General features: G+C 53.3%; 2 protein-coding genes across 3 annotated transcripts in view; both read left to right on the plus strand.

Annotated features, from left to right (window-relative positions):
- The first annotated feature begins 55 nt into the window (after positions 1 to 55).
- On the plus strand, positions 56 to 2,291 carry rln3b (relaxin 3b). Of its 2 annotated transcripts, none has more exons than XM_030351287.1 (2): positions 56 to 919; positions 1,525 to 2,291. In XM_030351287.1, exons 1-2 carry the CDS (start codon positions 745 to 747, stop codon positions 1,785 to 1,787), a joined length of 438 nt encoding a protein of 145 aa, XP_030207147.1. In that variant the 5' UTR covers positions 56 to 744; the 3' UTR covers positions 1,788 to 2,291. The 2 variants fall into 2 exon arrangements, with proteins under 2 accessions (XP_030207147.1, XP_030207148.1); XM_030351288.1 differs by having other exon boundaries at positions 1,528 to 2,291.
- A 327-nt stretch (positions 2,292 to 2,618) lies between these two features.
- tnpo2b (transportin 2b) overlaps positions 2,619 to 13,960 on the plus strand; it is a 28,984-nt gene continuing 17,642 nt past the window's right edge. The window contains exons 1-13 of the mRNA XM_030351267.1: positions 2,619 to 2,866; positions 3,377 to 3,476; positions 4,779 to 4,854; positions 4,945 to 5,094; positions 5,803 to 5,909; positions 7,495 to 7,628; positions 8,204 to 8,285; positions 8,992 to 9,114; positions 10,964 to 11,082; positions 11,166 to 11,226; positions 11,460 to 11,631; positions 12,469 to 12,621; positions 13,697 to 13,922. Coding sequence (XP_030207127.1) covers positions 3,378 to 3,476; positions 4,779 to 4,854; positions 4,945 to 5,094; positions 5,803 to 5,909; positions 7,495 to 7,628; positions 8,204 to 8,285; positions 8,992 to 9,114; positions 10,964 to 11,082; positions 11,166 to 11,226; positions 11,460 to 11,631; positions 12,469 to 12,621; positions 13,697 to 13,922 — 1,502 coding nt within the window. The 5' untranslated portion in view covers positions 2,619 to 2,866; position 3,377. The remainder of the gene's footprint in view (positions 2,867 to 3,376; positions 3,477 to 4,778; positions 4,855 to 4,944; positions 5,095 to 5,802; positions 5,910 to 7,494; positions 7,629 to 8,203; positions 8,286 to 8,991; positions 9,115 to 10,963; positions 11,083 to 11,165; positions 11,227 to 11,459; positions 11,632 to 12,468; positions 12,622 to 13,696; positions 13,923 to 13,960) is intronic.

Raw genomic sequence — 13,960 nt, forward strand, 5'->3', positions numbered from 1 at the left:
TCTGATTGGCTGTCTTCGGAGGTGGTCGTCGATCCCTACACTGCTCGTTCAGTCATAGGTCGACCGTTTATGTGATTTATTTAGAGTAGACCATAGAGTTACTGCTAAGCAACCATACTGGTGACATTTGATTATACACCCTGTCAATCACATGAGTTATGAACGTTGAGGGCTGCCTTGTTTTGTAATATCGTTATTAACTGTTATTGAATGTCATTCTGGTATTTTGTGTAGCATGAAATAACATACAGTAACATGTATTTATATTTTGTCCTGTTTATTCATATTATAAGGCTGGTCATATTTGACATATTTTATTAAGTAGAAGAAAATATTTCAATCTTCAATACTTGTCAGTTTCTGTGTTTATTTATCTGCCAGGAAGCAGTATAACAATATAATATGTTGTTCAGAATCGGAAGGCCCTAACTGATTGGAAGGACAAAGGAGTAAGTTAAAGGTCACAGGTGATTGGATACAGTGGACCTCTCTGACATCACCGCCAACAACGTACATCATGGATCACACATTTTCCCTTTCTCTCGGCATTGTTACCCCTAAAGGTCTCTGTCTTATCTATGATAGCTATGGGGCGTGGAGGGGGGCTGTGGTCATCTTATGAAAGGCTTGGGGAACTATAAAAGGGGTACTGTTCACAACAGACAACAAGCACCCTCATACTGCACACATCTAGCCAGAGTCCTTTGATTGACTTCTTAGCAGTGTCTGTTTTTCTCCGTCACCATGTGGAAGGCTGCGGTCGTCACTCTGGGTCTGCTGCTGGTGCTGGTGGGTGGGGTTAGACCCAACGAGGGGCCCCCCTCCTTCTACGGGGTGAAGCTGTGTGGCAGAGAGTTCATCAGAGCGGTCATCTTCACCTGTGGGGGATCTCGCTGGAGGAGGAGCCTGGGGGATTCTGGTGAGACTCCGTCTGGGTTTGTAATCTGGCCTTGGAATGCAGTTTGGGAAAAGCATGCTTCTGCTGGTGAATGACTTCTGCTACTTCTAGAGATGTTCCCAGACCGTTTTTCCTTCCCGAATCAGATTCCTGAACTTGAGTATCGACCAATACCAAGTATACGGATACAGCATCTAGCATTGTAACTACTAACAGCACTTGTTCTTATGGAAGGGTTCTATTACCATGACAGCCATGTAAAGTCGGTTGACTTACAGTCAGCAAAAATGAATTTTAGTTCAATTATAGTAAGACATTTGTATTCTTCTAGTTAAGCGTGAGCATCCATGTTTTTCCGGCTTGGCAGCTCGAGCCCATGTCGGCCGGAGATGAGGCTTTTCCCGTTCCGACTTCCCACCTCCGATGTTAACGAACGCAGCATAGCACCGTAGCGTTGAGTGTTCTCTGTGTAGTAAAGGAGCCATGTGATGCTGTCGGACCGGCAAAGTGACTTGCGTACTCGCCGATACCCAATACTGCATTTTAGACTGTATCGGAAGTAATTCAGAGACTTGTATCGGTATCGGAACAACTCCATCTCCTTCCTGATGTCACAAATGGTCCAGCAGGTGTGATGGGTGAGGAGGACCCCTGGGGTACGCCTCAGATCGGCAGCGAGCAGCAGGCCTCAGAGACCCAGATCTGGAAGGGGGAGACGCAGGACCCCGCCGCCACAGGCCTCAGCCGCTACGCCCGCTCGCCCGTCTCCGAGGAGGTGCTGGAGGCCCTGCGCAGCGCCGACCGGAAGGGGCGCGACGTGGTGGTGGGGCTGTCCAACGCCTGCTGCAAGTGGGGCTGCAGCAAGAGTGAGATCAGCTCACTCTGCTGAGACCCCTCATCTAGCCAAGCTTTTTACAATACCTGGACCTATACATGGACCTCCCACTGCCCCATACTCAGGCTAATGGACCTCCCACTGCCCCATACTCAGTCTACTGGTCCTCCCACTGCCCCATACTCAGTCTACTGGTCCTCCCACTGCCCCATACTCAGTCTACTGGTCCTCCCACTGCCCCATACTCAGTCTACTGGTCCTCCCACTGCCCCATACTCAGTCTACTGGTCCTCCCACTGCCCCATACTCAGTCTACTGGTCCTCCCACTGCCCCATACTCAGTCTAATGGACCTCCCACTGCCCCATACTCAGTCTAATGGTTCTCAGATTGTCTAATTTGTCCCTGTCTCATTCATTTATTAAATCATTGAGCCAGTCAAAGTTTGTTTTCTTCTCATCGCTCTTGTGATCTTCTGAAAATGTTATTGTCTGCGTTCACAATAGAAACGTACAATTGTTTATCGGTATGAATATTTAATAAAGCTGTTTGAAGTTGGTGTTATAGAGGTCTAGCCTATTATTTCTTTGTACTTGTGTCAGTCTATATTGTGCGTGAGAACGTGGAACACACTAGCACTATGAAATGAAGTCCCCGAGACATTGTGAAAACTTCAATCGGTAAATAACAATTTCTCTGCATCCAATGCATCACAGGACCTGCGGGTCGTGGAAGGTGGTGTCTAGCACCATCTGGTGGTCGCATATGGCAATGAACCCAGCCAAATAATTGGACATGTCAATTAAATATAAGCATTCGGTACAACTTCATTCAAACGAAAATATCGTAGAACATTCTAGGAAATATACTGCTGCTGGTTATGATTTAATGTTTCTGTCGGTGGGGTTCGACCGGCATGAGCTTGAGCGGTGGACGGAAGCCGCGTGTAGACATCTGCTCACCGGCGGGACGCGAACCCTCACAGATCAGCTAGCGTAGCTCGGTACTGCTTGTATCGTTCACCGGCCCAATACACTCAGATCGATCTCTTGTTATTGATTACGTTGAAGGGATATTAATTGTTCGGGCAGAACTCCTCGTCAGTCTCCAGGAGAGTGATCTCATATCGACCAGGTAAAGCTTTGGCGGTACTTTACATGGAGCTAGGAGCTAGCTCCCGGCTAACCGACCGAGACACGCGTCGGTCGGGATCACAACGTCTGTCTGCGTCTGTACTGTGGAATGCGGTCAAGGTTTAGGATCTCTCCTCCACTGTGTTTGTGTAGTCCCGGTCGTCGAGAACAACGTCCTCTGGTGTGTTAGCTTCTAGCTGCTAGCGGGCTGTGAGGCCGTCCGGCCCGGGGTTCAGTCAGGCTAATAGAGCAGCTAGGGTAGAAACAGCATTAACTCCACACTACATAGTCCTGGGTTATAGTCAGCCAGGGGAACTGACCGCCGCAGCTGACACAGCTGGACGTTGGGTTGCATGGCGGGTAAATCTGTACCGCAGTTTACCTGACAACAAAGGCCCCCTGGTTACCTGGACGTCAAAGTTAATGATGAGTTGAACGATGTGCGGCTATATGAACCAGCAGCTCAGCCTTCAACAGCAGGATTCATCCACATGTCTGTCTGTCTGTACAGGATGGAGTGGCAGCCAGACGAACAGGGTCTGCAGCAAGTTCTTCAGCTGCTGAAGGACTCCCAGTCCCCAGACACCGCAACCCAGAGAGCTGTCCAGGAAGTATCCTAACAGTCTAATGTACACACCTGTCTAATGTACATAACTAACCCCTCTAATGTACACAACTAACCCCTAATGTAAATACCTAACACATCTAATTTAAACACCTAACCCATCTAATGTAGACACTCCAATGGACACACCTGACCCCTAATGTGTTTCATTAGAGATGTCGGGTACAGTGAGTGTGTAGAGATGTGGGGTACCGTGAGAGTGTAGAGATGTGGGGTACAGTGAGTGTTTCATTGGAGATGTCAGGTACAGTGAGTGTAGAGATGTGGGGTACAGTGAGTGCTAGAGATGTGGGGTACAGTGAGTGTGTAGAGATGTGGGGTACAGTGAGTGTGTAGAGATGTGGGGTACAGTGAGTGTGTAGAGATGTGGGGTACAGTGAGTGTGTAGAGATGTGGGGTACAGTGAGTGTGTAGAGATGTGGGGTACAGTGAGTGTGTAGAGATGTGGGGTACAGTGAGTGTGTAGAGATGTGGGGTACAGTGAGTGTGTAGAGATGTGGGGTACAGTGAGTGTGTAGAGATGTGGGGTACAGTGAGTGTGTAGAGATGTGGGGTACAATGAGTGCTAGAGATGTGGGGTACAGTGAGTGTGTAGAGATGTGGGGTACAGTGAGTGTAGAGATGTGGGGTACAGTGAGTTTAGAGATGTGGGGTACAGTGAGTGTGTAGAGATGTGGGGTACAGTGAGTGTGTAGAGATGTGGGGTACAGTGAGTGTGTAGAGATGTGGGGTACAGTGAGAGTGTAGAGATGTGGGGTACAATGAGTGCTAGAGATGTGGGGTACAGTGAGTGTGTAGAGATGTGGGGTACAGTGAGTGTGTAGAGATGTGGGGTACAGTGAGTGTGTAGAGATGTGGGGTACAGTGAGTGTGTAGAGATGTGGGGTACAGTGAGTGTGTAGAGATGTGGGGTACAGTGAGTGTGTAGAGATGTGGGGTACAGTGAGTGTGTAGAGATGTGGGGTACAGTGAGTGTGTAGAGATGTGGGGTACAGTGAGTGTAGAGATGTGGGGTGCAGTGAGTGTGTAGAGATGTGGGGTACAGTGAGTGTGTAGAGATGTGGGGTACAGTGAGTGTGTAGAGATGTGGGGTACAGTGAGTGTGTAGAGATGTGCGGTACAGTGAGTGTGTAGAGATGTCGGGAACAGTGACTGTTTCATTAGAGATGTGGGGTACAGTGAGTGTAGAGATGTGGGGTACAGTGAGTGTTTCATTAGAGATGTGGGGTACAGTGACTGTGTTTTAGCTCCCTTATCCCTTGGTTGAGTTTCTTAACCAAGCCCACAGAAACTCGAACAGCTGAACCAGTTTCCGGACTTCAACAACTATCTCATCTTTGTCTTAACAAGCCTCAAATCAGAAGGTGTGTCTCTTAAGTACAACTCTATCGCCAAGTATTTAACTCACCTGGAGACTGAACCTGAGGCGTCTATGTCCCCCCCCCCCCCCCCAGATGAGCCGACCCGGTCCCTCAGCGGGCTCATCCTGAAGAACAACGTGAAGGCCCACTACCAGAGCTTCCCCCCCACTGTGGCCGACTTCATCAAGAGGGAATGCCTGAACAACATCGGGGACCCCTCTCCGCTGATCAGAGCCACCATAGGTGAGGGCTGGGAGCTCCGCCCACAGGGAGGGAGGAGGCTGGGAGCTCCGCCCACAGGGAGGGAGGAGGCTGGGAGCTCCGCCCACAGGGAGGAGGCTGGGAGCTCCGCCCACAGGGAGGGAGGAGGCTGGGAGCTCCGCCCACAGGGAGGAGGCTGGGAGCTCCGCCCACAGGGAGGAGGCTGGGAGCTCCGCCCACAGGGAGGAGGCTGGGAGCTCCGCCCTCAGGGAGGAGGCTGGGAGCTCCGCCCACAGGGAGGAGGCGGGCTCCGGGTGGCTCGGGTCCATGTGTCCTTATGTCGCCGGGCGGAAAAGAGCTAGAGCTGTAATCGCTACCAAAAGATTAAAGACTCACCTGTTCAGGGTTCACCTGGACTCTGCAACCCCCCCCCCCTCCCCTCTTACACACTTATTGTATAGTGTACGTCTTAGCACTTAAAAATAGTACTTGGCATTGTGTAGCATCTTATCCTAGCTATCATCTTGTACGGGAATGGGTTAACCTAGTGATGGTTAGTGCTTGGCACTTGTTTCTATGAACATCCTTACTGTACAGACAGAGATATAGTGTTGTTTCTCTTTCTTCTGACAAATGTGCTTATTGAAATGGCTCTGATTAAAGCGTCAGGTAAGACCCCTAAATGTGAATGTAATGCCCTCTAGTTGATGGTCTGGTGCTCACCTTCTCCTCGCTGTTGTGGTCGGCCAGGCATCCTGATCACCACCATCGCCTCCAAGGGGGAGCTCCAGATGTGGCCGGAGCTGCTGCCTCAGCTCTGCAACCTGCTCAACTCTGAAGACTACAACACCTGCGAGGTCAGACCCAGAGCCTTTATACACCCTGGTCACCACAGTGTAACCCCCCAGAGCCTTTATACACCCTGGTCACCACAGTGTAACCCCCCAGAGCCTTTATACACCCTGGTCACCACAGTGTAATCCCCCCCCAGCCTTTATACACCCTGGTCACCACAGTGTAACCCCCCAGAGCCTTTATACACCCTGGTCACCACAGTGTAACCCCCCAGAGCCTTTATACACCCTGGTCACCACAGTGTAACCCCCCAGAGCCTTTATACACCCTGGTCACCACAGTGTAACCCCCCAGAGCCTTTATACACCCTAGTCACCACAGTGTAACCCCCCAGAGCCTTTATACACCCTGGTCACCACAGTGTAATCCCCCCCCAGCCTTTATACACCCTGGTGTATGCAGTGTAACCCCCCAGAGCCTTTATACACCCTGGTCACCACAGTGTAACCCCCCAGAGCCTTTATACACCCTGGTCACCACAGTGTAATCCCCCCCCAGCCTTTATACACCCTGGTCACCACAGTGTAACCCCCCACAGCCTTTATACACCCTGGTCACCACAGTGTAACCCCCACAGCCTTTATACACCCTGGTCACCACAGTGTAACCCCCCAGAGCCTTTATACACCCTGGTCACCACAGTGTAATCCCCCCCCAGCCTTTATACACCCTGGTCACCACAGTGTAATCCCCCCCCAGCCTTTATACACCCTGGTCACCACAGTGTAATCCCCCCCCAGCCTTTATACACCCTGGTCACCACAGTGTAATCCCCCCCCAGCCTTTATACACCCTGGTCACCACAGTGTAATCCCCCCCCAGCCTTTATACACCCTGGTCACCACAGTGTAACCCCCCACAGCCTTTATACACCCTGGTGTATGCAGTGTAACCCCCCCAGAGCCTTTATACACCCTGGTCACCACAGTGTAACCCCCCAGAGCCTTTATACACCCTGGTCACCACAGTGTAATCCCCCCCCAGCCTTTATACACCCTGGTCACCACAGTGTAATCCCCCCCCAGCCTTTATACACCCTGGTCACCACAGTGTAACCCCCCACAGCCTTTATACACCCTGGTGTATGCAGTGTAACCCCCCCAGAGCCTTTATACACCCTGGTCACCACAGTGTAACCCCCCAGAGCCTTTATACACCCTGGTCACCACAGTGTAACCCCCCAGAGCCTTTATACACCCTAGTCACCACAGTGTAACCCCCCAGAGCCTTTATACACCCTGGTCACCACAGTGTAACCCCCCAGAGCCTTTATACACCCTGGTGTATGCAGACTGGTTAAACCTTTCAAAGAACGCTGCAGACCACGTTATTGTTGAACATGACGGGTGAATGTTGAACTCAGACCTGTCCCAGCCGGGGGAGCTAAGCTGTTTCCGTCACAGACTAATGAAGTAAAGATCGGCGATATGAAGAGTGAGCGGCACAAAGCCATCACTGACCGGCCGGGCCCGGCAGTCATTGGAGGAATATTACTGATGTGTAAATAATGATCAACTTTCCTGTGGTGGGAGAAGACGCACCTAAACTCCGCCTACCTGCCCATCATGTGTGACCTCTGACCTCCAGGGCTCGTTCGGGGCGCTGCAGAAGATCTGCGAGGACTCGTCAGAACTCCTGGACAGCGAGGCTCTGAACCGGCCGCTCAACATCATGATCCCCAAGTTCCTGCAGTTCTTCAAGCACTGCAGTCCTAAGATCAGGTAGGCTGAGACACGGCTGCCCCTCCTCCCGCTCCTCCTCCTCCCCCTCCTCCTCCTCCTCCCCCTCCTCCTCCTCCTCCTCCTCCTCCTGCTCCCCCTCCCCCTCCTCCTCCTCCTCCTCCCCCTCCTCCTCCTCCTGCTCCTCCCCCTCCTCCTCCTGCTCCCCCTCCTCCTCCTCCTGCTCCTCCCCCTCCTCCTCCTGCTCCCCCTCCTCCTCCTCCTCCTCCTCCTCCTCCTCCTCCTCCTCCTGCTCCCGCTCCTCCTCCTCCCCCTCCTCCTCCTCCTCCCCCTCCTCCTCCTCCTCCTCCCCCTCCTGCTCCCCCTCCTCCTCCTCCTCCTCCTGCTCCTCCTCCTCCCCCTCCTCCTCCTCCTGCTCCCCCTCCTCCTCCTCCCCCTCCTCCTCCTGCTCCTCCTCCTCCTCCTCCCCCTCCTCCCCCTCCTCCTCCTCCTCCTCCTCCTCCTCCTCCTCTACCTGATCCATCAGGACCTAACCGGACTTCACCACCTCCTCCTTCCTCCTCAGGTCTTACTGTAACTCGTCTGACTGTAACTCGTCTGACTGTCACTCCCATCAGGTCCCACGCCATCGCGTGTGTGAACCAGTTCATCATCGGACGCGCCCAGGCTCTGATGGACAACATCGACACCTTCATCGAGGTAGGAGCCCATGACGTAGCGTCTGCCCTCCAGATGTTATGGTTTGTTTTGACGCTCCACGGTTGGCCCTCATGCCCCAGATGTTGCTGGCTGACGCCGGCGCTGGCCTCATTCTAGAGATTACTGCGGCTGTAAGCAGCTTTGGGCTAAAGAAAGAACGCTCAAGTTCAAGATTATCATGTGCTGTAACCGTTTGGAGATGATTATCCAATGTCAGTTTGAGGAAGATGTTAATAGGATGTGATAATGAATGTAATTATTAACGTATTCAGTGTATGCAAGCTCCATGTTTATATATCAGTAATGGAAGGGTTCCTCTATGTTCAGTTATGAACACAGCTGTAGCTGATCGTAATGTACCCCCCCACCTCCACCTCCCCCCTCTCCTCCACCCCCCTACCTCTCCTCCACCCCCCTACCTCTCCTCCACCCCTCTCCTCCACCCCCCTACCTCTCCTCCGCCCCCCTACCTCTCCTCCACCCCTCTCCTCCACCCCCCTACCTCTCCTCCACCCCTCTCCTCCTCCCCCCCTCTCCACCACCCCCTCCCCTCCCCCCCCCTCCTCTCCTCCACCCTCCTCTCCTCCACCCCCCCCCCCCCTCCTCTCCTCCACCCTCCTCTCCTCCGGCCCCCCCCTCCTCCCCTCCAACCTCCTCCCCTCCACCCCCCCTCCTCTCCTCCACCTCCTCTCTCTCCGCCCTCCAGAGCCTGTTTGCGCTGGCCGGTGATGAGGACAGCGAGGTCCGTAAGAACGTGTGCCGGGCGCTGGTCATGCTGCTGGAGGTCCGCATCGACCGCCTCATCCCCCACATGCACAGCATCATCCAGGTGAGACCCCTTTACCTGTAACCTCAGGTGAGATGCCTCTACCTGTAACCTCAGGTGAGACACCTCTACCTGGAACCTTAGGTGAGACACCTCTACCTGGAACCTCAGGTGAGACACCTCTACCTGTTACCTCAGGTGTGACACCTTTACCTGTAACCTCAGGTGAGACACCTCTACCTGTAACCTCAGGTGAGACACCTCTACTTGTAACCTCAGGTGAGACACCTTTACCAGTAACCTCAGGTGAGACACCTTTACCTGTAACCTCAGGTGAGACACCTTTACCTGTAACCTCAGGTGAGACACCTCTACCTGTAACCTCAGGTGAGACACCTCTACCTGTAACCTCAGGTGAGACACCTTTACCTGTAACCTCAGGTGAGACACCTTTACCTGTAACCTCAGGTGAGACACCTTTACCTGTAACCTCAGGTGAGACACCTTTACCTGTAACCTCAGGTGAGACACCTTTACCTGTAACCTCAGGTGAGACACCTTTACCTGTAACCTCAGGTGAGACACCTTTACCTGTAACCTCAGGTGAGACACCTTTACCAGTAACCTCAGGTGAGACACCTTTACCTGTAACCTCAGGTGAGACACCTTTACCTGTAACCTCAGGTCAGAAGGCGCCTTAAAGGGCCGGTGGACCCTAAACAGTAGGGCCTCTTAAAGGGCCGGTGGACCCTAAACAGTAGGGCCTCTTAAAGGGCCGGTGGACCCTAAACAGTAGGGCCTCTTAAAGGGCCGGTGGACCCTAAACAGTAGGGCCTCTTAAAGGGCCGGTGGACCCTAAACAGTAGGGCCTCTTAAAGGGCCGGTGGACCCTAAACAGTAGGGCCTCTTAAAGGGCCGGTGGACCCTAAACAGTAGGGCCTCTTAAAGGGCCGGTGGACCCTAAACAGTAGGGCCTCTTAAAGGGCCGGTGGACCCTAAACAGTAGGGCCTCTTAAAGGGCCGGTGGACCCTAAACAGTAGGGCCTCTTAAAGGGCCGGTGGACCCTAAACAGTAGGGCCTCTTAAAGGGCCGGTGGACCCTAAACAGTAGGGCCTCTTAAAGGGCCGGTGGACCCTAAACAGTAGGGCCTCTTAAAGGGCCGGTGGACCCTAAACAGTAGGGCCTCTTAAAGGGCCGGTGGACCCTAAACAGTAGGGCCTCTTAAAGGGCCAGTGGACCCTAAGCAGTAGGGCCTCTTAAAGGGCCGGTGGACCCTAAACAGTAGGGCCTCTTGGGGCCGGTGGACCCTAAACAGTAGGGCCTCTTGGGGCCGGTGGACCCTAAACAGTAGGGCCTCTTAAAGGGCCGGTGGACCCTAAACAGTAGGGCCTCTTAAAGGGCCGGTGGACCCTAAACAGTAGGGCCTCTTAAAGGGCCGGCGGACCCTAAACAGTAGGGCCTCTTAAAGGGCCGGCGGACCCTAAACAGTAGGGCCTCTTGGGGCCGGTGGACCCTAAACAGTAGGGCCTCTTGGGGCCGGTGGACCCTAAACAGTAGGGCCTCTTAAAGGGCCGGTGGACCCTAAACAGTAGGGCCTCTTAAAGGGCCGGTGGACCCTAAACAGTAGGGCCTCTTAAAGGGCCGGTGGACCCTAAACAGTAGGGCCTCTTGGGGCCGGTGGACCCTAAACAGTAGGGCCTCTTAAAGGGCCGGTGGACCCAGCAGTAGGGCCTCTTAAAGGGCCCGTGGAACCCTAGTCCGTCTCATACGGGGGTCGTAATAGAAGGCGATAAGGAGACGGGGGTTCCCTGGCCCTGGAGGAGGCCTTCAGACGGTGGACCTCTGGACTAGAGCACCTCCCCCCCTCCCCTGACCGTACCCCCACCCTAAAGGCTTCCCCTCCCCTCCTAGTACATGCTGCAGCGGACCCAGGACCCCGATGAGAACGTGGCGCTGGAGGCCTGTGAGTTCTGGCTGACCCTGGCCGAGCAGCCCATCTGTAAGGAGGCGCTGTCGGGCCACCTGGTCCAGTAAGTCCTGACAGAGACACGTTTAGTTGGGGTGTTGTTGGGTTACTCTCCTGGTTTAAAGCGCTGAACCCTCTTCTCCCCAGGTTGATCCCCATCCTGGTCAACGGGATGAAGTACTCTGAGATCGACATCATCCTCCTCAAGGTGAGGCCTCTGGGCCGTCCGTCCGTCCGTCCGTCTGTCTGTCTGTCTGTCTGTCTGTCTGTGACTCTCCTCCTCCTCCTTCATGGTGCTCCTCCTCTCTCTCTCCTCTCTCTCCTCCTCTCCTCTCCTCCTCTCTCTCTCTCTCCTCACTCCTCTCCTCCTCTCTCACTCCTCACTCCTCTCCTCCTCACTCCTCTCCTCCTCACTCCTCTCCTCCTCTCTCCTCTCTCCAGGGTGACGTGGAGGAGGACGAGGCGGTCCCGGACAGTGAGCAGGACATCAAGCCCCGCTTCCACAAGTCCCGAACCGTCACCCTGCAGCATGAAGGGGGGGAGGGCGAGGAGGGAGAGGAGGGAGACGAGGACGAGGACGACGACGACGACACCCTGTCCGACTGGAACCTCCGTGAGTCTGAGCCAGCGCCTAGCACCCAAACTACTGACAGATGACACCCAGCGCCTAGCACCCAAACTACTGACAGATGACACCTAGCACCCAAACTACTGACAGATGACACCTAACACCTAGCACCCTAACTACTGACGGATGACACCCAGCGCCTAGCACCCAAACTACTGACAGATGACACCTAGCACCCAAACTACTGACAGATGACACCTAGCACCCTAACTACTGACGGATGACACCCAGCGCCCAGCACCTAGCACCCAAACTACTGACAGATGACACCTAGCACCCAAACTACTGACAGATGACACCTAGCACCCTAACTACTGACGGATGACACCCAGCGCCCAGCACCTAGCACCCAAACTACTGGCAGATGACACCCAGCGCCTAGCACCCTAACTACTGACAGATGACTCCCAGCACCTAGCACCCTAACTACTGACAGACGACACCCAGCGCCTAGCACCCTAACTACTGACAGATGACTCCCAGCGCCTAGCACCCTAACTACTGACAGATGACACCCAGCGCCTAGCACCTAGCACCCTAACTACTGACGGATAACACCCAGCGCCTAGCACCTAGCACCCTAACTACTGACAGATGACACCCAGCGCCTAGCACCCTAACTACTGACAGATGAAGCGTGGATGTGATGGTTTGTAGCTAACAGGTTCTGTGATGGTTTATCTCAAGGTATTGTTGTAGCTAACATGTTCTGTGATAGTTTATCTCAACGTATTGTTGTAGCTAACAGGTTCTGTGATGGTTTACCTCAACGTATTGTTGTAGCTAACAGGTTCTGTGATGGTTTACCTCAACGTGTTTCAGGGAAGTGTTCGGCAGCGGCGTTGGACGTCCTGGCCAACGTGTTCAGAGACGAGCTGCTGCCCCACCTCCTTCCCCTGCTCAAAGGCCTCCTCTTCCACCACGACTGGGTCATCAAGGAGTCCGGCATCTTGGTGCTGGGGGCCATCGCAGAGGGTGAGATCAACATGGAGCTACACAACAGTAACGTAGAGTTACACAACATAACGCTATAAGACAACATGGAGCTACACAACAGTAACGTAGAGTTACACAACATAACGCTATAAGACAACATAGAGCTACACAACAGTAACGTAGAGTTACACAACATAACGCTGTAAGACAACATAGAGCTACACAACAGTAACGTAGAGTTACATAGCATAACGCTATAAGACAACATGGAGCTACACAACAGTAACGTAGAGTTACACAACATAACGCTATAAGACAACATGGAGCTACACAACAGTAACGTAGAGTTACACAACATAACGCTATAAGACAACATAGAGCTACACAACAGTAACGTAGAGTTACACAACATAACGCTATAAGATAACATAGAGCTACACAACAGTAACGTAGAGTTACACAACATAACGCTATGAGACAACATAGAGCTACACAACAGTAACGTAGAGTCTCACAACATAACGCTATGAGACAACATGGAGCTACACAACAGTAACGTAGAGTTACACAACATAACGCTATAAGACAACATGGAGCTACACAACAGTAACGTAGAGTTACACAACATAACGCTATAAGACAACAGTCAAACAGCATAATGCCTGTAGGATGATTATTATCATGGTTACACAAACGAATGCCTCAATAATGAGTGAGAAGGTTTTTTCAGCTTACATGAACTAAGCTGTGCATAGCTGTGATACTTGGGTAGTATCGGTTCTGCATTGTGGATGGACTCTGAACAGCCTCCCCCCTTACCCCCCACCCCCTCCTACGCACTGATTGTATGTCGTACGCCATGGCACTAGCTTAGCATGGGTTAACCTGGTGCTGGTGATCTCTGTTGTACCCGGGGATGGGTTAACCTGGTGCTGGTGATCTCTGTTGTACCCGGGGATGGGTTAACCTGGTGCTGGAGAGGGCCTGGTCAGAGATGGACTGTTTCTCTTCCTGCTGCCTGGTGTACTCATTGTGCGTGGCTCTGGATCGGAGCGTCTGCTACGGCCCCGCCTACAGGAGGGACTGTGACCACAGCAGTGTCGTCTGTTCCCAGGCTGCATGCAGGGCATGGTGCCTTACCTCCCCGAGCTCATGCCCCACCTCATCCAGTGTCTGTGTGACAAGAAGGCCCTGGTCCGCTCCATCGCCTGCTGGACGCTCAGCCGCTACGCCCACTGGGTGGTGTCCCAGCCCCCCGACGCCCACCTCAAGCCCCTCATGACCGAGCTGCTCAAACGCATCCTGGACGGGAACAAGAGGGTGCAGGAGGCCGCATGCAGGTAGGGGGGGAGGGGAGTGCACGGAGTTGGTCCCCTAC

Source organism: Gadus morhua, chromosome 3 (assembly GCF_902167405.1).
Source record: "Gadus morhua chromosome 3, gadMor3.0, whole genome shotgun sequence".
Classification (NCBI taxonomy): Eukaryota; Metazoa; Chordata; class Actinopteri; order Gadiformes; family Gadidae; genus Gadus; species Gadus morhua.

Excerpts from the sequence above, each read along its gene's own strand:
- rln3b (XM_030351287.1), top strand. The coding sequence starts at position 745 with ATGTGGAAGGCTGCGGTCGTCACTCTGGGTCTGCTGCTGGTGCTGGTG. Across the intron at positions 920-1,524 it reads GAGGAGCCTGGGGGATTCTG|CAGGTGTGATGGGTGAGGAG; the intron begins GTGAGACTCCGT and ends CAAATGGTCCAG.